Source organism: Bemisia tabaci, chromosome 5, assembly GCF_918797505.1.
Source record: "Bemisia tabaci chromosome 5, PGI_BMITA_v3".
Taxonomy (NCBI): Eukaryota; Metazoa; Arthropoda; class Insecta; order Hemiptera; family Aleyrodidae; genus Bemisia; species Bemisia tabaci.
Window position 1 is genome coordinate 10561469 of NC_092797.1, and position 23833 is coordinate 10585301.

General features: G+C 38.5%; 1 protein-coding gene across 1 annotated transcript; it reads right to left on the reverse strand.

Annotated features, from left to right (window-relative positions):
* Window positions 1–739: 739 nt before the first annotated feature.
* On the reverse strand, window positions 740–22218 carry LOC109034499 (uncharacterized). Its single transcript, XM_019047698.2, has 3 exons — window positions 22112–22218; window positions 12152–12271; window positions 740–2673 (listed from the first exon to the last, which is right to left on the reverse strand). Exons 1-3 carry the CDS (start codon window positions 22124–22126, stop codon window positions 2299–2301), a joined length of 510 nt encoding a protein of 169 aa, XP_018903243.2. The 5' UTR covers window positions 22127–22218; the 3' UTR covers window positions 740–2298.
* Between the last annotated feature and the right edge of the window lie 1615 nt (window positions 22219–23833).

Here is a 23833-nt window from a genome sequence, read left to right on the forward strand (position 1 = left end):
GTGCAGTAGGTCCTCATATAAAAACTGATATAATTTCATTCAGAAGAAAAGTGTCTTGTTTAGATTAACGTCAGTTTTGTATCATAAACATCCAATTTTTAGCAAGGGAAACCAATTTAAAGGAGATCGCGCCTGTCCTCAAAAAACAATTTCTTGCCAGAATTAGTGAGTATTTGCGTTTTGCATGCTGTCTCTCTAGAATTGTTAATGCATCATAACATCCATTGATCCTTTTGAAATAGACAAAAGTTTCTCCTTTTCATTCGATCTTTCTTTCAAGATTTAATTTTATAGATTTAAAAAATTAAAGAAAAAAATTGTCATTTTTTTTTAATTTTTATATTTTATGTTTTGAGTTTTCACTCATACAGTTTTATACAAATAATCCGATCACGTACAAACTATAATTAAAGTACAATCTATTTACACAGCCGCACATTTGCAATTTTCTTTAAGCTAAAACGAGAACAATATCGCTAGCTGATTTACACTTGTATCTTTGAAGATACAAAACATCACATTTAATGCTTTTTGCTGTCGCGTAGTTTAAACTTAAATTAAATGCAATAAGTCGAGGAACATGCAAAATAACAACACTATAAAAATAAAAGGAGAATGAGCATTATCATCGGTCTGGTCCTAAAATGTGAAACTTTCTCAATACCATTGATGGGGTGATTTAATATATCACCAACGTTTAATGTGCTTGATATTGAGCTGAAAAATTTTGCACCGGGGCTTGATTTGTTGATACAATTGTTTGGTTGTGAAACAGTGAGCCACAAATTAATCAAATTTCATATTTGTGTTGTCAGCGAACCATTGTGCTGAACAAAAGTTAACAAGAAAAACAGAAGGTAAAACCAGTTGCGAGGCGTTAATCATCGACTATGGACATTTTCCCATTTAAAGCTATGGTAAAAAATTGATTATTAGGGTACGCCCTGGTAATCGATTCTTTTCCATAGGTTCAAATGGCAGGTCAATGGCAGTTTAATCGCAAACCACGACACGCCACTGGCAATAACAAACCCTGAGATGATTTTACTCAAACATTTGATTCATCTTTGGTAATAGGGGGACGAAAACAATTTGGCCTTTAAGACCCGTATCTCCAATAATATTCGATTTTCTGAACCTATGATTCATAATTTTTCCGAATTTATTACATGCTTCAACTATAGCCCGAATATCATGTCATCAAATTTGTCTAAGGCACCGGGTTAATTTCTTCACAAAATCAATGAAGAAAGGAAGCATAGTAACAGCTGAAGGTAAAGGGGAATTTCAAATCACATATTTTTTTGCCCACATTTATCCTACATTTACTCGGACGAAAAGAGCTTTACTTGATGAAATACACAAGTTGTTATCGTTTTCCTAACGAAAGAACGTACTACATTCCAATGCTGCCAAATTTCCTTCCGTTAATTGTATTTTTACAAGGAGAAACTTGGGCATTCCTATGACTGAAAACTTCCCTGATTATTTCTCTTGTCTTGTGAAATTCTGGACAAAAATTGCACAGGTAAATTTTTGTAAAATATAGAATTGCTTGAGTCAATTTTGCAACCTTGGAGTAGAGCTACGTTCCTTCGTTCGGAGACGACGATATAAGTGAATTTTGACCACAGCGCTGTTGACCTATTTGATATACTTTTTCATAAAGGAGAAAAAATTCATAGGAGCTGAAGATAACACCAGATATCATAAATTGTTTTTCAATAAAACCGGAGACGTTCAGAAATACTGACAGGGGTGCCGAACAAGCTTCAGAGCTTTCCTCTCAGCAATTTGGCGACACCAGATTTTCTCCATTTTAACCTATGCTAAATAATCGATTCTTGTCGGAGCACCTGGCCCCTCCAATAATCGATACATTACCATAGGTTTAAATGGAGGAAGGACAATGTTGCCAATTTGCTGGATCCACCAATGACAAGCTTTCGGACCCTTACAGCCACCTGCGGGCTGATTGTTGAAATTGATAGACAAAGCTATATACAACGAAGACAGAAAGGATATGGAGGGATCCTATAGGTGAAAGCGGGTGGTAGCAATGGACAAAGGAGGTAGGCAATAGACTAACTAACGGCAACTCACGCGGGACCCTTCAGTTAGTCCATAATTTTCTCCCTTAGTCTATAACAACCACCCAAATTAAGCAAATAGAATCGTTCCATACTGCCTATATCTCCTTTCTCTATTGCTTTGTCTATAAATTTCAACTATCAGCCCGCTGCCACCCATTCAGATATTAGAGATACGAGCCTCTAGGATTAGGCCTAATAAGGGTTTTTAGTGCTGGGGCTGGGGTGCTTTGACGTAGTGCTTCCCACTTCCGGCGCCGGAGAGCTCGTCATGGCCGTGCCCGTGTCCATGGCCTAAGTTGTTGTACGCGGAGCCGGTGGCCTCACCGAGCCCGTGGCCGTAATCGTGGCCGTATTCCTCGTGCTTGTAGTGGCTGGGGTATTTGGCCTCACCGTAGTATTTGACGTCGGCATGGTAGCCGTTCTTCCAGTCGGCCTCGTACTTGACGATCTGGTAGCGGCCGTCGGGAAGGAGGACTGCGTACTCACCGTTCACCTTGTGCCCGTCGCTGTGCTCGTGCTGCTTGAAGTCCAGGCCTTTATGGTGGTCCTGAACGCCGTAGCCGAATCCGTATGGGGTTGGCTGGAACAAAAAAATGAGTATTTTAACACTAAAACACTAAATTGTAGAATACGGTAGACTCTCGATTATCTTACTAAATATGACGGTCGCGGAACTAAAATGTCGGACGGTTAAAACCACTCAAAAAATACTGAAAAAATGTCATTTCACGATCGGTTTTCTTTATTTATTTATTAAAAAGAACAAGTTTGTCCGATGTACGAGTATTTGTGAAACATGAAAACTGCAAACTCTAGCATTTGTAAAGAAGTGATGATATGCTCGGGACATAGCTGGAGCTGAGATGGATTTTCGGCGGAGGATCGCTGTAATCTCAAGAAAAGAGCGTAAATCTGATATTATAAGTAGCGTGAAATGATGGGGTTGAAGAATCGTCGTATCCCGGACGATTGAACGTGAAAGCAGTGAAATTCTCAGTCAGAAATGCCCAATATTTTCCCGGCAAAAATGCAATTTGCGAGGGAAAATTGATTTAATTAAAAATTTCAACATTGAAATGTAGTTAGGCCCTTTCGTAAGGAAAACGACGAATAGACATCGCGTACGATAGCAAGTCCGAGTCAGTGAATTACCAGTTTATTTGGAGAGAAATGCTGTGCCTGCTCTCACAATATTTTCAACGATGAAAATATGTAAAAGATCGGTTTTTAAATATTTTACATCTTTTAAGATATGATCTGAATGGAGGAAGAATAAAAGATATGACCAACAATTGGACGTAGTTCTACCAAACAGACCTATGTGCAAGTGAGAAATGTGGGGTGTGCTCGTTGAAGCTGCATAAGAAGCAATGTAAAAGTGGGTGTGGTTCCTTTTGAAGAATTGGAAAAGCGGGATGTTGCATTCTATCAAACAGACCTATGTGCAACTGAATGCGGAACTCATGAGCCGCGGGCATGGCAAGAGAGCCTTGTGCACAGGGCTCACGAGTTAAAGCGCCCCGACGACGATCTCCCCCTCGCTCGCGGGCGTCATCATTGCCGCTGACGTCACTGGCGCTTTATTATTCTCATTCACTCTTACGGCCAGAGACTAACGAGCACACCCCATATTTCTCACTTCCACATAGGTCTGTTTGGTAGAACTACGTCCAATTAAAGCCAGCTAAGCCAAGGAATATCCGTTTATAGCATTACTGTATCTTTATTAATCCTTCGCTATCACACATAGTATATGCTATCCACGGAAAGAAGACGGCGTATAAAAATCCTTCAATACGAATGAACGCAACAGTGCCTACGCTGAAGTGCATGAATACTCCGTGCGGAGAACGAGGCCGATGATCTTGCAAATGACCGCTCAGTTCGCATTTTAGTTATGCATTCAAAATGACCACGGGGGTATCAATCAGCAGCGGTAAATGACGCTAAACATTGTCACATGAAATAATCCCCAAAATCTTTTGAACTACTGCAATTCGGCGATTTCTCTTTCTCGACAAGATTTATTTTCTTCGAATAGGTGATTTGCAAAAGTAAATTTAAAATGAGTGGAGGAAAGGATAAAGCGCACTCTGCATTTCCTTTATCGGAAGCATAAAAGTAAGAGTCTTATTTTTTTGTTGATCATCCCGCGCTAAATAGCTTTCTCCTCTTAGTGACCGGCCGTTCCCCAGGGCATTTTCAGTCATCTCTACAGCAATTGAAGATGTATTATTCTTTTCAGCGGATTCACTCTGCCCGAGGGTTCGTCTGCACGGCAAAAGCAGGATGGTTAATATGAACTAAATTGTTCAAGTCAATAACGCAGTAGTTGCTTCCGAAGCGCGCTGTGTTTCCCGCCAAAACTGGTTCTGTCGATTTCCGGGCGTCTTAAAAGCAATCCGCTCAAAGAGTCAAGCCTGATGACAAAACGACTACTGGGACGAGTGGTTGATGCGATAATGTCCACTTAATAAACGGCTCGGACAGCCGTCGCACAGTTGAGAGAAATCTATGAATTGAGGCGATAACTTCGGACATTACTTCGCTCCTTGACGTAAAGGCATATCTCTATTTTCGCATGGGCCGCGGAAAGCATAGACTCATACAGAGCACAGGGCTCACGTGGCAATTGAGATACACCCTTACGTCAATGCAGGGACGATTAGTGAAGCGTAGTTAAGGATCTTTTATTGGAATTCAGGGTTTAACTAACTGATTTATATATTAAAGTTTCACGGTCAATTATGGTGCCTTCTTTTAAATACCGATAGTTAGATGTTTTCAAGGTGATGATAGATTTTATGAGTAGCAAAAGATAATTTTTTCCTGCAATAATTTTCTCAAAATATTCAGACGGCCGAAAATAAGATACTTGGGCAAAACATTTCGAATGGTTCTTGATATATTTCCTTTTCTAAAACAACATATTAACCGAGTCTGTGCCAACATATTTTTGCCCCCAAGGCTACTCAAACTCACTGCAAATTCACGTCAGGTCTGGAAAATATCCCTCTCCTTCCATGTTTGCATTTTTATCGCGATTTTTGAGACGTTTTCTTCTAAAACAGAATCTCAAACAAACTATTTTAACGACGTAAAAAGCCAATTAATTTTAAGTCCAATAACAATTGCTTGGGCTCGCATTAACCCCAAAATTCTCTCCTTTTCGATTACACCAAAACTATACTTTCAAAATTTTTCTCTTGAAAGATTGCAGTACACATCAATGGTGAAAATCGAAAAACACGAATATCAACCACGACGTTTCAAAATCTTTGTTGTTATTTCATTTTCTTTTCTTTTTTCTTTTTGAAGAAAATCGAACTTTTCCATTTGTGCTCGAGATTCTTGCAAAATGTTTTGCACAGGTGGAAGAAAAATCAGTGAAAATACCAAAAAGAAATATGTTTAAGCTCCTCCCTCAGGGATAAGAAAGTGACAATAAGTCTGCAACTTTTCAAATTATGATTACTGCGATTTTAACATGGGCTCAATTTCTTTACTTCACATGTAAGTATCAGTTACATTTTACAACTTAGGAAAACCCCTCGTGTCATACCCGGACACCATGCATGGATAAAAGGAGATAAATGAGTAGAAGGCGTAGAAAAAGGAAGAGAAGACAGTGGTCAGTGTTACGGATGACAACCCTACCAGCGACAGCCGGACGGCTCAACAATAAAATTGCCAGTTGAACGAATAAATCAACATGCCTTACAATGCACACCAAGGGTAAAATTCGCATTTTTACACCACAATGCGGCAACAGCGCCGGGTTGCAGGCGAGCGAACCGAACGCATCGCCGACAACTTTCGCGCGCGCGGCAAGAAAGTATGAATCAAGGCTGGAGCAAAACGCGGCGTTTACGACTCAGTTTATGACTTCATTGCGGGCACTTATTACACAATCAGTTAGCCTTATCGCCGGCGAAAATCAATAACGGAGTGATGTTTTCTCTCGCGCCGCCATTGTCTCGTCCGGCCGAAAATAAAAATTAGGGAGATGAGCGCAGCTTCCTATTGTGTTTCCGCTTGCCGACCTGAGCTTTTTTACCGCGCCGCCAAGACCGCGATGATGTTAATCGTTCTGGCGCCATTGTTTTCCCGCGTCGGGAGCCTTATTTACATTTCGCGGAGTCGGCGAGGAAATTCGCGGATACGTTATAGGCTAATTATCTGATTCCCGCTAAAGCCGCTTCTCATTACAGTGGCACAAATGGACCGTTTACGCGGTGGTATTGATAGGATTAATGCATAAAACTACCAGCCGGAGTGAATTACTCTGGGTAGGAGTGAAATACACTCCGTTCGATGGAGCTACAAACGGAAGACAGGGTGTGACTCCCCTCTAGGTGTATACCTAGTGGGGAGAAGGGTTGTGGCGAAGCGTGAATGATCGACTATCGATGTTTCCCCATTTGAGGCTGTGGTAAAGAATCGAGTATTAAGGTGTTTGTTGCGAGCACTCTGTTTATCAACCCCTAATAAACCATGGTTGCATTAAAAATTGTAATATATGGATGAAACTTTCTGACGTTGCATCGAAGTGAATCATTGTGTTACTTTAGCCATCTAAAAAATAAGGGCCTTCCACAAATGCTCTCCAACCTTCCAACCCTCCCTCTCGCAACCACCAACTGACGCTATGAAGCAACATGAAACAAGGATCATAATTATAAAATGTAAAGATGTTTTACTTATCTAGAGATAGATTTGTCGGTCTGAGAGAAAACTGCGTGAAGACATAAGTTAAGGATATTTTCTTAGTTTAAAATTGCATTATAATATTAGATTAAGTCGTAGGTATTTACTTGAATTAATCTATAATTTTATTCTTTAAGGCATTTGGAGAATAAAATTAATGTTACTCTGTCTAGTTTTTTAGAATTGTTTTACTTTATCCTCTCTATTCTAATAAAATCATTTTTAAGACTCTCGATGAACAGGATGAGGAAGGGGAGTAAGAAGAGTAAAAAGCGGCCGGGGGGTGGAGGCCACTATTATTAAAAGAAATTTAATAACGTAATAACGCTTATACGGCGTTTTTTCTTCGTACGTTAGAGCCAGGGTCCAAATTGTTTAGCATGGACCGTTTCCCATTGTTTGGTTATAAGACAGAAGTGTGCTGGTGACCCCTTCAGCTTTCAGCTACAGAAATTACTTTCGTCTTTTAACTTACGTGATCGGCTTGTGAGGTCACAGTTTATAGGCCATAACAATTCTTGATTGATTATTCGAAACAGATGAACAGAGAACTCATTCTCTCGCTAAATAATTAGCACAAAGGTGGAGCTTGGTGGCATTACGTCTGTGATTTCACGGTTTTTAATATTGGTTATTAAAATTACAAAAGCGATGAGAAGTTTGTTGGTTCATTGCATAATGTGCGAGTGTTATGGGGCCTTACATATTCTTTTAAAGTGAAGAGAATTACTATAGGGTATATATTTCCTAAAATGCAACTTGGTTTATAAATTTATTTCCTGTCAGAATTAGTTGAATTTATATTTAACCCTAAATATTTGAAATGACGCAAAACACAACAGGCAAAACCTGGTCACACTAAGCCATGTACATTTTCGTCTTTCTACCAGTACGTTCAAGTCTTTTGAGCTATTTAACTAAATTTGATCACAATAGTTATAAGCCATGTACACTTCTATTTCTTTCTGCCTGTGCGTTTAAGTCTCTTAGGCTATTTGACGACGTTTTGTCACACTAACAATAAGCCGTGTGCACCTCTGTTTCTTTCTACCCATGCGTTTAAGTCTCTCGAGCTATATATGACTACATTTGGTCACAATTATTGTAAACCGTGTACTCATACACTTCTTTGACTTTCTACCTGTACATTTGCGAGTCTCTCGAACTTTTTGACTAAAGGTGACACTAATTACCATGTACACTCCTCGTTCTTTCTACCCACACGCGTTTAAGTCTCTCAGGCTCTTTGACAAAATTTGGCCACACTAAGCCAAGTGCATTTATTTTGCTTCTTACCCGTGCATTTAAGTCTCTCAGGCTCTTTGGCCCCATTTCCTCCGTCTCGGAATTCTCATTCATTTTGATCTATAGCCTGCGCGGCTAATGGCCGCAACCGGTCTAATTGCTACAATGAGCAAGATGAACCGAGTCTGTGACCGGACCAGGGCGCAGCGGAAGAGATCCATGAATACTGGTTTTCGAGACTTGCAGCCGACACCTAGTGTTACACATCTCACGTCTTACTTCCTGTAGTCGCGCGCCAAAGATCATATTGTAGTCTCTACGAAGTTTGTATCGGTTTTAAGAAGACAAAGACTGAAGATAAAAGAAACTAGACGGAATGGAGTTTAATGCTATCACAACTTTATGGGCCTGATTTAAGAGGTTCATATTATAAGTGGAATCCTACAGAATGAGCCCGTTTTCTTTTTGGGGGAAGGGACATCCCATGCAGGCCCACAGTAATTTAATCGCAAACGTTGATATAGCTTTTATCAGAATCTACTCACTGGGTATTTTTTCAAAAACTTCTTTTCTTAAGATTCCATAGTCTCTGATAAATTTAACATGATGTTTTTCGTTCGAGAATATCGAGCAAAAAATTGTGCCTTTTTGATATTTTGGTTTGAATTTTCGAAAACAATTTGTCTTTGAAAACCGATAAAAATTTTGGAAATCAAAATTGGTTTAAAAAATCCCGTATTAAATGTGGAAGGAACTACCTGGAATAAAAAAAAATTAAAAAGACTGAATAATTCCTGAAAAATGGTACAGTTAATGTCAAAAAATGTGGTTCAAGGAAAATTAGAGTTTTACAAAATAAGTAAAAAAACAACAACAAAGAAACAAGTAGGTACAGTATTTCGACTTCTCCGACTTTGGAAGCCCCTGTCACCTGACCTACTCATCAGAATTTCAAAACCTTGATCTTATTTTACTCGTGAGAGTGTGCAGAACAGGAATTGCCAATAATCCGAAAAAACGGAAAAATTCGATTTGGTTTCTTCAATGTAAGGGTTTTCTCCCCTTACATTTTTTAAATACATTATGACCCATGCCATGAAGTGGCACTTTGAGGGCTCAAAGCGTTCTCTGAGGGATAAGTCACCCAGCGGTACTGACCTCCTAGTATATGAATAGCAACAGATATTAATCCAAAGTTAAAGCATTTTGGAGCTCCTCCAACCACTCTATTCGTCGATTTTACCAAAACCATCGTCTGCGGTCAACATGCCGCGGAAAGCTCACGACGTTGCCAAGTCGATGAGGAAAAGCTCGGAGCGTTATCTCACAATTATGTAAAATCATTGATGTTCCCGGCGACTCGGCTATAATATAGCGAGCGCGTGCGCAGAAAGTCCCCGGGAAATCAATTTGCATAAAGGAGCAACGGCCCCTGCTGAACGGCTTTTCAAGTTGCGCAACGGCCTACACTTCCCCTTTCTGTTTCAGTTTTATTCCCCACTAATTACGCGCATAACTAGTTGCATATTACAGCCACGGCGTTGCCGGCCCGCGCGAGATGACCGGATTTCCTGCGATGGAGCGAATTTAATTTAATCGTCGTCGCTTGGTTGCCTTTGGAGATGCACTCGACAAATTGCCCGGTTCCTGCTGAACCCGAAATGCAACCATCAAAACGGACGAACATAATCGGGATCGTGTAACAATTGTCTGCACGCTTGTGATACTTTGCAAGTAATTTACAACAGATCTGGATACATTTTTCAGTAAAGAAGCACTATTTCTGACTCTGTCATAAAAGTATAAAGTCAATCTGCATTGGGGAATGACTGATGCAAAAGTTGTCTCTAAAATGGCATAGAAAGTGTAGTTCCATATTGCAAAATCTAGTCCGTCTGTTCCAAGACCAGGGTCTAAATCTAGAGACTTTTTAACTGAGAAATACCTAACAAGCTGAAACTTTTCACAAAGTAAATTATTTCCATTTGAAGGAATTTCTCTTGTTGTGCTGACAATCACTAGCGCCAGCTTTGTGATGCGATTGAGGACGACAGCTGCAGACTTGCAATTTGGGCCAAAAATTTTCTTTTTTGAACATTATCTTTGGAGCGAATAAAGTAAAGTTATTCTTGACCGAAGACTGGCACTAATAAATTTTAAGACTCAATTATAGTTTTTTTTTATTTTTTCAAAATTTATAGGGATGTGCTGCAATTTTTTGCATAACCACGCACGAAAACAGAAACGCATTACACCGCAAAAAAAGTCTCTTGAATCTAGAGTCCAGATTCTTGAAAAAAGTGACAGTGAAAAATATTCCGGATTCAATCGGATTTTTGCTTGAATTGAGAGCCTCCTAGTGTAGGCGGATGCCCTTTTCAAAATTCAAGAGAAAATCCGATTGAATCAAGAGCATCTTTCTTGTCAAATTTTTCAAAAGTCCGGACTTTAGATCTAAGAGCCTTTTTTTCAGTACTTAATTTTTCGCCAGAATTTTCAACCCATCCGGCAACCGCGCGCGCAGCAACCCCCGGCGTGCGCACGGAGGAAAACGTAAGTGAAGGTGTCCGATGTCAAACTAGTTTTATTTCGGTTTCGCTCTTTCCGGCGCGGTGCGGCGCGGCGCGGCGGTTTGACACGCATCCGAAAGTCCGGAGCACAAGCTCGGCTCTTACGACAATGCACGCTCTATTTCTCGGACGCGGCTAATCTCGGAACCCGTCAAATTATCCGGTGTCGCTTCCTAATTAGTGTGCAACGGCCGGCTCGTGTGCGCTTGCGCAGCGATGAAAAGTCGAGAGCAGGCGCTGATGAGTGGCCGAGTGGAGAACGTCAACCTGACGTCAACTCAGCATGACGTCACACGTCGGTGTCCTAGTGCGGTACCGAGGCAGAATTTTTGCCCCGAAAGGGAGGACCAGTCTTAGCTCCGATGTAATGTGCTACTGCTTGTCAACCTCAGTCTAATGGACTCGAGTCTTAAGACTCTAGATGTATATCACATGAAGATGTATTTGAGAAAGAAAAAACAAAAAGCAGAAGGAATATAGGATGAAGATAATACTGCTTGATAGCCTTAGTCTAACGGACTCGCATCTCATGACTCTACATATGTGTCGCTTGAAAACACATTTGAGAGAGGAAGAACAAGAATCAGAAAGAAAATAGGAGGACAAATTATGAGGAACAATAAGAAGAGAGAGAAAAGGAAAGGAATGCAGAAGAGGAAAGGGAAGACTAATAACAGAATGAGAGGGTTGAAAAAGGAGATGAGGAAGACAACTGAATAAGAGGTAGAGGAAAACGAAGAAGAGAATTATGAGGAACAAAAAGAGGAGGGTGAAAAAGGAAGGAGAAGAAAAATGACAGGAAGAGAGAGACAAAAAAAGAAATGACGAAGAAGTCTAAATAAGAGGTGGAGGAGGAAGAAGAAGAGGATAGGTAAGGAGATGAAAATCATAGAAAGGAGGAGAAAAGAGAAGATTAAGAAAAGATGGATAGAGTAAATGGAAAAGAGGAAACAGAAAATGAAAATTCTCGTCTTTTCCTGCTTCTTTTCCTCTTTATTTTTTCTCATTTTTATCTTTAAAAAATTCCACGCAGACCGCGCTTTACAAGTTTTTAAGTAAAAAATCTACTAATATAGAGAAATTAGTTTTCATGGTTTACATTAGAATCCTCTTTGAGCCTCCCTCAAATCGGTCATCAAAAGTAATGCTGCCCTTCAAAAATCATGGTGATGGACATCTTCCACTGTGGTAGTGCTTTATGACATATTTTCTACGAGTACTTGAGTTCATCAGTGTTTTTTTGGGAGCAACTAGTACAAATTTGTGGAACTTTGATTGATAGTAATGATATCAAGGTAGAGAATATCTCGTCTGTGCATTTCTTGCGTTAATGATGTCAATCAGCTCCATATGTTTGAAGAGTCACATCTCTGCTCACATTTGACGTAAAAACTTCTCGCTGGGACAGAATTGAGTATTTTCAAATATTAAATTAAACTAATTTGATAGATTGTGCAGAAGTTCCGTGGAAGGCTTTGAATGAACTTTCACAGAAAATTCAAAGCGGTGAAATTTTGAATTGGAATTCATTCTTACATGGTGGTAGTGATGGTCATCGTGGTGCTCTTCATGATGGCCGCCTCCGTATCCGTGGAAGTCGTACTGCGCTTTCACAACAACGAAAAGGGTGACTGAAACGGCGAATAACTGCATTGTCTGTCATGAACAAAACGAAAAAAGTTTGTTTTAGAGAAATATCAGTGAAAGTGACATTACAGGTGTGAGATTTGGACATTTTTGCCGCGGTCGTATCAGCATATTAACCCTCTATGGCATGAATTAATTTTGGATCTCAAATTCTAGGGGACACCAATCTATTTTTTAGTTTGCATGAAAAATAGAATACCAACTTTTTTTTTCAAAACTTTAAAGTTAAGGGAATCAATTTTTCAAAAAAAGAAAAAGCTAATGAAATTTTGCAAAATCTTGGTCCAGGGGAGAGATTCAATTTTTAAAAACCCCGAAAATACGTTGTTACGAATTCGCAACACTATGCCATAGAGGGTTAAGGCTTTTACTGAAAGAAGATTTTCACACTGGCATCGCCATATAGCCTAGTTCTTGATGGTGCGAGATGCAGAAACATTTATTCCAGTCAAATCTTGGAGGCGGAGGGAGCGAAAATTTCTGAAGATTGAGCCTTTAAAAAATTTGAAAAATTCCCTACAATCAATCAGCATTTTTCGATACGAAAAGAAAATGCATGCCTTCTACCAGACTCTGATTAAGGGAATCCAATGAAACGTTGTTTCTCATCGATGCAGAAATTCGATTCTTGCAATTAAGGTCCGGAATGTGATTTGAACATTTTTTTTCTCCGAGTAGAACATGATCCAATCTATAAACGTACCAAATATCTATAATAAGCGTAGTCAGATTTGTTTATCCGTAGGAAACGCGACCTTTAACGCCAAAGAATTTGAAATTGAGCCATCGATCCTGTAGTTGAGAGGGTTTTTTATGATATTTTGGCGCAGAAAGCTCAAAAATATTGAGAAGAATAATAGTCAAGATAATTTCAAGTTTACAATCCCAAAAAACGTAGTTTTTAGCCAAAGTGACCACAAGAGTTTGTAAACTTAATAGAGAAGGAAGTGACCTTTTTGTTTTATGTTGCAATTTACCGAGTTTGATTTATGAATTAAAATATGTCATTATTTCATTAAAAAGCTTCAAGTAAGCAATCATCTCCCAGATCAATTATAATGTACTGTTAGTGAGAAACATTTTAGCTTTGTCTATGTTGCCTCCTCACCTTTGGCAGTGTATCTGCAAAGGACCTTTGAGCCCCCTCCATCTTCATCCCATCTAATTCACTAAGGGGTCCTTCAGAAGTAGCCGACAAGTTGAGATATGTGATAAATAAAATTATCTCAAGGAATTAAAATAATCTTATGAGTTTCTGGTTTAGATGTACACCTAGCTCCTGTTTAACTCAGTTGAAGTCAAACTAGCTCCAACTTCCTAGCTTAGATCATGACCCCTCTCTCCGTCCTGCTGCGACGTATGTCCGGTGTGTGAATGACACCTGATTTATATGAACCTCTGTTGAATGATCGCGGTGTTGCCAAATAAGGGAGTTAATTCGGTCTTCCAGAGAGAGCAACTTTATAATGGGTCGAGAGGTGCCCGATTCTTATTTAATACTAGGCAGCATGGTAAGTGTGCGTTGCATCACTTGGCGGCAAAGCCACGCGACATGTCCATGCCCGACAGCCACGTGCGGTTTTTTTGCCTTTTCCAGTCTCACTGGAAGTGTGCCTAGATTATCACTCAATTTGCAGTTATGAAATAAAATAGAGCAGTACCAACGCATCCGTTTTCTAACGTGAGAATTTAAATCAAGAAGGTCTAAACGGCAAATATAGATACCTAAAATTGGTTATCACTGTAAATATTGCCGCATTGGTATCGTTTCCTACGGAAAATTTGACAAACGTTTTGGAATTTCCCTGGAAATTCATCCATATTTTGTGAGCTACGTGTTAAATAATGACGTCATGAAGATAATGACGTTACTTGCGATACTCGCTTCACTTGTTTTTAATTGGGTTTTGATACTTAATATAAACCACACGCTATCGTGAAAGATTACCTAGCACAACTACAATTCAAGCTTCCATCGCAGTATCTGTTACAATTTAAGTTCAATTTAAATCACCTCATAATGTTTTTGAAAAGTTTCATTCAACTGTAATTTATGATTTTTAAAATGATTTTATCCTAGGTTGAGAAAAAAATGATGGAATTCAATGGTAAATTAGCATTGACCTTTTAAAGACTCGAGGCTGGTAAATAATAAGGCTAAATACTGGACACTCAATTCTTTAAATTGCGATCTGAAGAAATGGAAGAGGACTAGGGTGGAGAGAAAAGTTCCTCACTGACCGACTAAGTATAGACATATGACAGCAATAAAAAAGTAAGAGTGGTCATCAAAGAATAATCTTTCTTTGCAAAGACCGGGTACTTAATCCCACCATTCCGGGGCACTGCAAGACGATTTGTTAGAACCTGTCCCTAGCTTTGAGACGTCACCTTGCATTCAAGTCGCTATCACAGTGGAAGCTTTATCTTTGCTGTAACGGTGCCTTCCGGTTCTCACCTCTTCATTATTATACACTTTTACTTGCATTGTTGCTCTGATTTTTTCTCCTGCCCATTTGCTTTTCAACTACGAGAGCAATCTCTTTCCGTCATCTGATCTGATATATCCTTATCCCTGCTGAAATCTAGGATGATAACTCTTCCTTACTAGAAATGAAAATTAATCCTCAAAAAATGGACGCAAATATTTTTCTGGGTTTATAGAATAGCCCTACGTAACCCTCTTTGGCATGAATTAATTTTGGATCTCAGATTCTATAAGGGGCATTGATCTATTTTGTAGCTTGCATTAAACAAAATAGAGTACCAACTTTTTTTGAAAATTTTAAAGTAAGGAAATCAATTTTTCAAAAAAAGAAAAAACTAATGAAATTTTGCAGAATCATGGCACGGGGAAAATATTCATTGTTTAAAAACTTCGGAAATACGTTGTTACGAATTCGTAACACAAATGCCATACAGGGTTAAAATAAATGGGACTATTTTCAATTCATTGAAGTCCGGAAGCCTACTTTAGAATTTGTTTTCAGTAATTTAAGTGGAATAGTTGGAAGTTAGAGTGTGGTATTCCTCTTCCTAAGCTGATTTTTTAATTACTAACTCGCAATGCTGGGCCAATTGTTTATTGACGTTGATCCAGAATAATCGATTACGTGTATCTATCCGAAGCTGAGTGAAACCGTGGGGGCGGATGTCCGCAAAGGCCAGCCATTTATCTTAGCAGACAGTCTAGACAGCCGTTCATAGAGTAGTTAGCAACCCAGAGCAATCAATGCGGCGCGGCGCACAGTTAAAAATGGGAGACGACCAACGACCATTGACTTTTTCCTACCGTGATGATCAATATGCATTAAAAAATATGAAGAACACCGTAGTTCTGAAAGTTTGTGTTTCCTTGAGTGCGCACTATTTCAATGATATCGAATGATAAGAGAACACCGAAAGTTCTTCTATGTAGGATGATCCAAAAGTCCCACCCCCCCCCCCCCCCATAACATTAGTGACATTACATTAGTGATTCTTGGTTCTCGGGTGCGGTACTTTGGGATCAGTCTGTTATTTCCGCATGTTCTGCAAGAAATTTTGATGAAGAAATATATGCTGTTGGACTTAATCTTTTATCCTGCGTGCAAGAGCGATTTTTCGAGGTGGCAAACTAGTTTTTCCTCCATTTAAAATCATTGAAAATTCAATTTTAGGTGAGGCAAACTATCTCACCGAGGATCGATTGTTTTATATGCATTTAAATGGAGGAAAAGCATTGTTGCCAACTTTCAAGAATTACCACTGCCTGGATTCAGGGCCATACAGGGCTTTTGTGCGGCGGGGGCGGATAGAAGCGGGTGGCGATTTGCGTTTTGCGAATTCACTTTCCTCGCGGCGAAGAGCGATGCGGCGCTGAGTTTCTCTCGAGTTTCTAGTCAAGCGCAAAAGCTCCCGTGTCCCGCCCAGCGCGTGCTCCTCGCTCTCAACAGCTTTTCAAAATTTGAATCCGTCGGCTCATCTCCCGTGACGCACGCGATTCTTCAGCGAGGCTGCCAAGTTGCCTAAAGCCCACTCTTATTTTGTCATTTCCTTGACGAAAGAATTACTTTCTTTTGAAGGAATTTTATTTAAATATTACGTAACTACCCCCAAGTATTTCCTTGTATCTATCTACATGGTTTAAAACTAAAACTAAACAAACACTAGAAAAAAAACACATTGGATCTAGAGTCCAGACTTTTGAAAACATCGACAAGAAAAAAGACTCTTGATTCAATCAGAGTTAAGCCTAAATCAAAAGGAAATCCGCTCAAATTAAGAGACTTGGTTCTTGATTTAAGCTTAAATCTGATTGAATCAAGAGTACTTTTTCTTGTCGATGTTTTTAAGAGTCTGGACTCTAGATCCAATTTGTTTTTTTTCCAGTGTAACGTAACGACCTCCAAGTATTTCCTTTTATCTATCTACATGGTTTAAAACTAAAACTAAACAAATTGCATTAAATTCATAGGGTAACGTTATAGATAATTCGATGATTATCTAAAAGAAAACAGGAATTGTGAAATTCTTTGCTTTTTTTTAGAGATATAGAATTAAACTGAATTCAAACATCGCGAAATTTTCTCTTGCACATCGTATTGTAAGTAAGAAACTGTTGGGCTTTACTAGCGGACATTTTAACTGCTTTAACTTCTGATTACTCGAAAAAATCCGAAACATTTTAGACGGTAAAGTACACAGATATATTCTGGGGAAAAATTGATTGGTTTAAGTCGATTTTGTAACCTTGGAATGGAATCACGTTCCTTTGTCCGAAGATCAACGCACATTCCAATTTCATCAGGAAAATAATAAAAAGGAATACACACAATACGCGTATGGCTTAATAAGAAAAAATTTAGTTTTTATAAGTTTTACAGATTTTGAATTTGTATCTTCATTACTGAAAATTTTCCTTCGCAAAACTAGATCCAGAAAAATAATCTCTTATTTTATAACTCTTCATCAGGTCGATTTTAAATGTCGTCCGTTTCATCTGAGATCTGTTTTTTTCCCTCAGCTCAAGTAAAAAATACTACCGTTGTATGAACCTTGTCAGATACGCACCACGTCACATATAACTTGCAGTGGGGAAAAAAGAGTTGGGAACAATTTTGAATTAAAATAATCGTATTTTTTTTTCGAAAAATTAAAATTGAGAAAACACATTCTCAAAGTTCAAATAGTCATCTTTGTCCCTTACCCTGAGTCTGATGGAGTCTGTAAACTCAAATCTTTCTTTCTCTGTCAAAATCAATGTGCCTTTGTGCGTTTCTATTAAACCCGGTCCATATGCGTACCTACAATGGGTTAAATGATATTTAATGTCAATTTTGTAACTATGTTTCAGCACTATGTGATCGTAACACCGGCTGAGCATCAGCAGGTTAGTATCTATTGGACGTATTTCTGCCAAACGGAACTATGTGCATTATGACGTGAGCCCTGTTATGCATATATTCTTATGGGTCCCAGGGCTCATGTCTTAATGCACATTGTTCCGTTTGGCAGAAATACGTCCTATTATCAGTCTGCTATTGATAACTAATAGCGATTAATAAGATAGTGTCAAGGAAAAAGGCGGAAAACTCTTGCATTGATTTCACGGTGTATGCCTTCGTATTTTACTACATCTTTAATCCGTCTACCTACATAAAGGGAAGTACAAATTTGGGACGCATTTTACTAACTAATACAATAACTAAAAGGATCAGTGAGAATAATCAATCTAATTTCAATCTAATTACAGTTCCTGATGAGATTACCGTGTGGTTATTTTTTCTATGTCTGCGTTAAAGTCTTCAAGGGTTATCAAACTTTTACGAGTGGCGTGGCGAACTTTGCGATGAATCGATTGATCTGCCATTTAAGTCTATGGAAAAGGATCCATAAACAGGGTGTCCGCAACGACCACCTTTATAATCTATTCTTTGCCATAGCCTCAAATGGGGAAATATCGATATATTCTACCATTCACGCCTCGCCACTAAGTGTAACTTATTTGTATGTGTGATCAGTAAGGCAACGCAGTGTATATAAGCAAACGCTCTGAGCAGTCATCAATCCTGAATACCCAATGGGTAATTGCAAGGAGAAGGGCGCGTAGTTACACTGAAAGTTTCATCGATCGGAATCAGTAATCGACCGGTAAGATAACTGGGTCCGGTCATGATTTTTTCCTCCTTTTTTTGAGTATACCGGAACACTGATGTGGGAGTTATACGGCCCTGTTGTCAAACTGATCAAAGAAATTATAATTCCAGCTTCCGATCCCAATTGAATTGTTGAAACTAAACGAGGGACGCTAAAACTCGTGGAATTGGTGTAGGGGCTCCCCTTCAGATCGAATGGAACCTACGTAAAATACTCGTAACAATGTCTAAACCTTTTCCTTGCTTTCAATTAGAATAAACGTATACGTACATTGCTATTCCGTGACGTACACGGAGAAACAAACTTCGTGCGTGGGACCCGAAGTTTAGGTCATATGGATCTCTGAAGTTTTTGGATTGAGCATCTGAACACTTTAGGTTCAGCTACTGAAGTTTGGATCACACATCTGAAACTTCAGTTCTTACATCTGAAGTACTTCGGTTTTTACATCCGAAAAACTTTGGTTCTCACATCTGAAGTCTTTAGATGTAAGAACTGAAGTTTCAGATGTGTGATCCGAACCTCGACAGCTAGACCTAAAGTGTTCAGATGTTCAAACCGAAAACTTCAGAGATCCATATAATCTAAACTTCGGGTCACACGCATGAGGTTTTTTTCTCCGTGTAGCATTGGAAACGTGTATAGTGCCGGCAACACAGTAACATACGGGGAAGCAGGAACCGGTACTTTGCCTCTGCCATGATTGCGAAGAGAGCAGTAAGTCCATGCTGGAATGAACCTCAAGACACGTAAAAGCATGTGCTAATCATGGCTCTTACAGAACTGCACTTACTGCTCTCTTCGCTATAACGGCAGTGCTGTCTATGCCCTGGACGGAGACCGGTAAAGGCTTCCGATAGATTTACGTCGCCATATTGGGAGTTACGTCTATACCGCGATAGGGAAATTTAGAGTCCTTTTACACTGAGAGTCAAGATAACACCCCCTCATGGAGTCACAAACGGGAATAAAGATCACGGAAATTGAACGTTTTTCGTAATCTTTGATCGGCCCATTCTCAAATTCCTTTCTCCGTGCCTTCTCTCATTCCGTTTGTTCCTCGCCGAACCCATAATTCCCTGGTCCATTCCAGATTATAATCTTTGCAATCGGTGAGAATGTAATCTTTATTCCCGTTTGTGACACTGTGAAGGCCTAAAATACGGGAACCAATCAGAAATGGATTCACATTGTTTTGACTCTCAGTATAAAGGGACTCCAGGGAAATTAAGGATTCGCGCGCGAAATTTGGCAATGACTGACCGGAGATGTATTTCGGATCGTAATAACTCGGAATTAATAACTCCGTAAGGGCCATTGTTGAGACGCAGGAAAATTGCGTGTGACGTAAACCGGGCTAGGCCTTCAATTGCCCTCCGTCGGTTGAGATGAGCGCGGATTCACGGTGTGGAGATGTTGGGTAAGGCCCTCGGGTATAATTTCAGGAAAGAGTAACCGTTGCAAAAACCGGGGAGTCCGTCGAAAATTAAGGGAGCTCCGGTTTTTGTAATGGGTCTGCGTGAAGTTCTCCCCCGAAATGGCTCTGGTTGCTCAAAAGTTTGCTTTTTAAAATACCGTTAGGGCCTGCTGAGACCCACATATAAGATGAAAAAGTGAAGGGTCCCCTTCCAAGACCGCACTATCCCCCGGATATAAAGCCTAAAACAACATAAGAAAAAAAAAAGTGAAGGGTCTGATTGGGGCCATTTGTTGCAACTTACTAAGTTAGTATGAGTAAACAATCAACAATGGTACCATAACTTCTCTTGCGTATTTTTCTTTGAAATATGAGCACTTGAAAAATTCAGGTCCTAAATTGCTTTCGAATTGACCATAATATTTACAAAATTAACCCTTTGAGTGATCAAAACAGTATTCCATTTTTTCTATGAAGAAAAATCTAAAAAGTTAACTTTTGTCCAAACTTTTAACCATTTTTCAATTTTAAATCAAGCTGGAGCGAGAGAGGATACTGGACAAATTTGGAATTAGGTTTTGATGTAACCAGTGCAAATATGGTATTCAAATTTGTAGATGCGCTTGAACATTTCATACTTCACGCACTAGGCGCCTGAGATTTTCACTTAATTTTTGAATAATTATTTACACAAGTTTAAAAAAACTGACGGTTTGATAATGTTACATAACGATTTTCTGTGCATCTTATACTGTCACTCTTTTTTCTTTCTTAATGTTTTGTATTTCTCATTTTTCATGATTAAATGGTAAAATGGTAAACTTTATATCATGTATCATGAAAGTGCACGCATTTTTATAAAAAAAAAAAAAAAAAAAAAAAAAATTCAATCCACTTTTATGGGTATTGTTTTCAAAACTTAGGATAACTTAAAAAAAACAATTTTTTTGAGTGCTTACAATAAATTTACTATACCTGTTTCCTGGAATCGCTCATTATAGTGTATCGTTAATAATATTTAAGAAACTTTAAATAAAATACTTTATCTGCACGATTTACGTTTTTCTTTGTTGTTTAAAAGTGCTCATTGGAGTGTTTACAGTTGATCTTTTCAGACAAGGATGCGTTTTACCCTCTCAACTTTCAAAGCATCACTAGAAAACCGAGGAGATCCCTTCTTTACACTATTGTGTTACTACTTTTTGAGCGAATCACGTAACCACTAGCGATGCTTTCATCGGGTATAGTTAGCCAAATTTTGAGATTTCATTGAAGTGGTTGAAAAAAATCTAAATGAGTGTCATTTTTCTTTATCAAAAACGGACTTTTAAAAGGCAAAAACTCTTCTCAGTCGCACTGAAAAACTCGACTTAGAATATTTCCAAAAATTGTTTTAATATATTCTTAAAATTGGACTTAGGCAATGACGACAAAGCGCTCATGAAAAGAGTGTCTGTGCAGGGCTTTCACAACTCCAAGATCGATTGTTGAAAGGCGTTTCAACTTTTAGTTTCCTTAAAATGGCGAAAATTGTAGGTATTCAAATGCAACTGGGGAGCTTTTAAAGAACATTATAGTGATAGCTTTAAAAAAAACAATTTAAACTCTCATTATCGCTTTGAAAATGAAATCCAAAAAAGGAGGGATGAAATAACACTTAGGAAAAAACTTTGGTTACGAAGACTGAACTGCGACTTATATTGGAAAACAATTTTTTTCGGTTCTGACAACCAAAGTTTTTGGTCAAAGGAACCTAATTTTAATATAGAAAATCATCGGCATTTAATCAATAGTTGTATTGATTACTGATAAAATTCTTCTTTAAACCCAATTTCATATCGACAAAAAAACATTATATCTTTAAGAATCAAATAGCCTCTATAATTTCACAATATTATTAATTTTAAATCCAACAATAATTTCATTATTTATACGATGGGATATCTTTACATATTTCTTGATACGGGAAGATTTTTATTAGTAAATTTTTTCATAGTTATAATGGGATCTTTCTTTTTTACATTTTTAGCCGATACTTTTTATTGAGTGAATTTGAATTTTTTTTCTTTTTTTTTACACAAAATTATAAAATTACTCCTATCTTTTATTCTTTACTGTGTTCCCTCATTGTTACTTCTATGGTTCTTTCCAGTGGTTTCACTGAAAACTTTGGTCACCTGCACCAAAAAACTTGAGTGGCCAAAATGAACCGAAGTTCTTTTCTCGGTTAAAAACGACCAAAAATCACTAAAAAAATCCCGCAGTCCAAAATTGTTGAGATCACGAACAATTACCTTGGTGGTCTGCATATTGCTGGTCTTAATTAGTAGGATCGGCTGTAAACACTTCACTACGAAATGGACTGACGGACACGCGCCGGGTAATTCACTGGTTGATTGTGGTGCCGGCTTCGGGGCGCCCCCCGGTTTTATAAACCACGTCCACTTTCCTTCCCGGCCCCCCTCCCCCTCCCCTGGCGGCGGCGTCTAGGTGAGAGTTATTTGGCTAATGAGCTTTGATGCTTTAATTATTTGATAATCGGACCAATCGGGTAGACGCTCTGTCAACCCCCACTCCAAGGTTATAGGATTACAGGATGGTTACAGACCATGGACCGCTACGAAAAAAGTGACCGATTTTTTTCATGTCCACTACTGTACTTCGTAGCATTGATTGTTACATTTGAACTGTAAAAAACGTAAAAAAATTTTTAAAAAGTACGAGGTAAAAAACCTCTGTTCCTTTTCAAGTAAAAGTTTCCTTTTAAGGTTTCGAGTTTCTCAAATTTTTTTCAACATCCAATGCTACCATGTGCTATAAAAATTTCACTGAGTAGAATTTAAATGTGCTGCAAATGTTTCATACAAAAACAAAAGTTAATTTATTGTTTTTTTTTTTAAAAAAAAATAAATGAACCAAAAAAATAATAAAATCAAAATACCTATCAGAAATGACTAAGGATTTTACACTATTTGGCACTCTTTAGTGGCAAAAAGAGCGGCTTTTCGATTCCAATCGCATCATTTTTCCCACATTTAAAACTGGAAGTTGAATATTCCAAAATGTTCCCTATTTTCATCACAAAAAAGTCTGAACACAACTAAAGATGTCTGATTTAAATACATGCATGTTACCTGTATAAACATATTAGATTCAACGCATTTTATAGCCTTGTTTTCACAATCCTCATATGTTTCCACAAACTTACAGCTTCTTATAAATTATGAATGTAGCTATAGAGTCTCCTTACAATATTCTTTATACCCATGCTCACTCTAGGAGTTGTTTAAAAATGTACATATATCAGCCGCCATCGCGCGTATTGAATGGGAATTCATTCAGGTTTCAATCGCTAAGTTGTGGATTTAGTAACTTGCGATCCGCAGTGTCATCGAATTCACAGATGCAGAGCTGAAGTACATAAGCTGATATAATTAATTTATAACTTAAAAATGAATTGACAGTCTAATATCACCCTTGAAGTCCTTATGTCTCGCTTAGAAAGGGGCAAATTGATTTTTTAAGACAATATATCTCCACCTCTTTTCTCTTTAAAAGTTTTGGAAAATTATGCCGAGGTTCATCGATAATTGGTGATAATAAAAATTGATAATTTAAGGCTCTTACTTGCATCGTCAGTAGGACCAAATCGAATTCCGTTCCCCTGTTGCGCCTTTTGCGCTTGCCTCATTTCTTTTTTAATATTTTTACCGTCTGCTTTCGAGGCTATATTTAGGAGAGCCCCAAAATCTTGAGCCTGAGCAGCTGACTAATCTACGTAACTGAAAATTTGACCATTCCTAAATTTGAAATTTAGGAATGGTCAAATTTTCAGTTATGGTTTGAAACCATCTAAAAACGCCGTGACTTGCGTGAGCAGTTGAATCGAGTTCGAAATCCTTTAGTTAAAGAATAAAGTATAACAAAAAGACGCCTTCGAATACAAAGATTTCTTAAACTTCTTAACCTCTGAAAATTACAGAGATGTCTTCCTCCAAAAATACGGCAATTGACAT

What these genes read in the sequence shown, in the direction of transcription:
- LOC109034499 (XM_019047698.2), bottom strand. An exon ending in ATGACCATCACTACCACCAT is followed by an intron (nt 2,674 to 12,151) that starts GTAAGAATGAAT and finishes TTTTTGTTCCAG; the next exon opens with CCAACCCCATACGGATTCGG.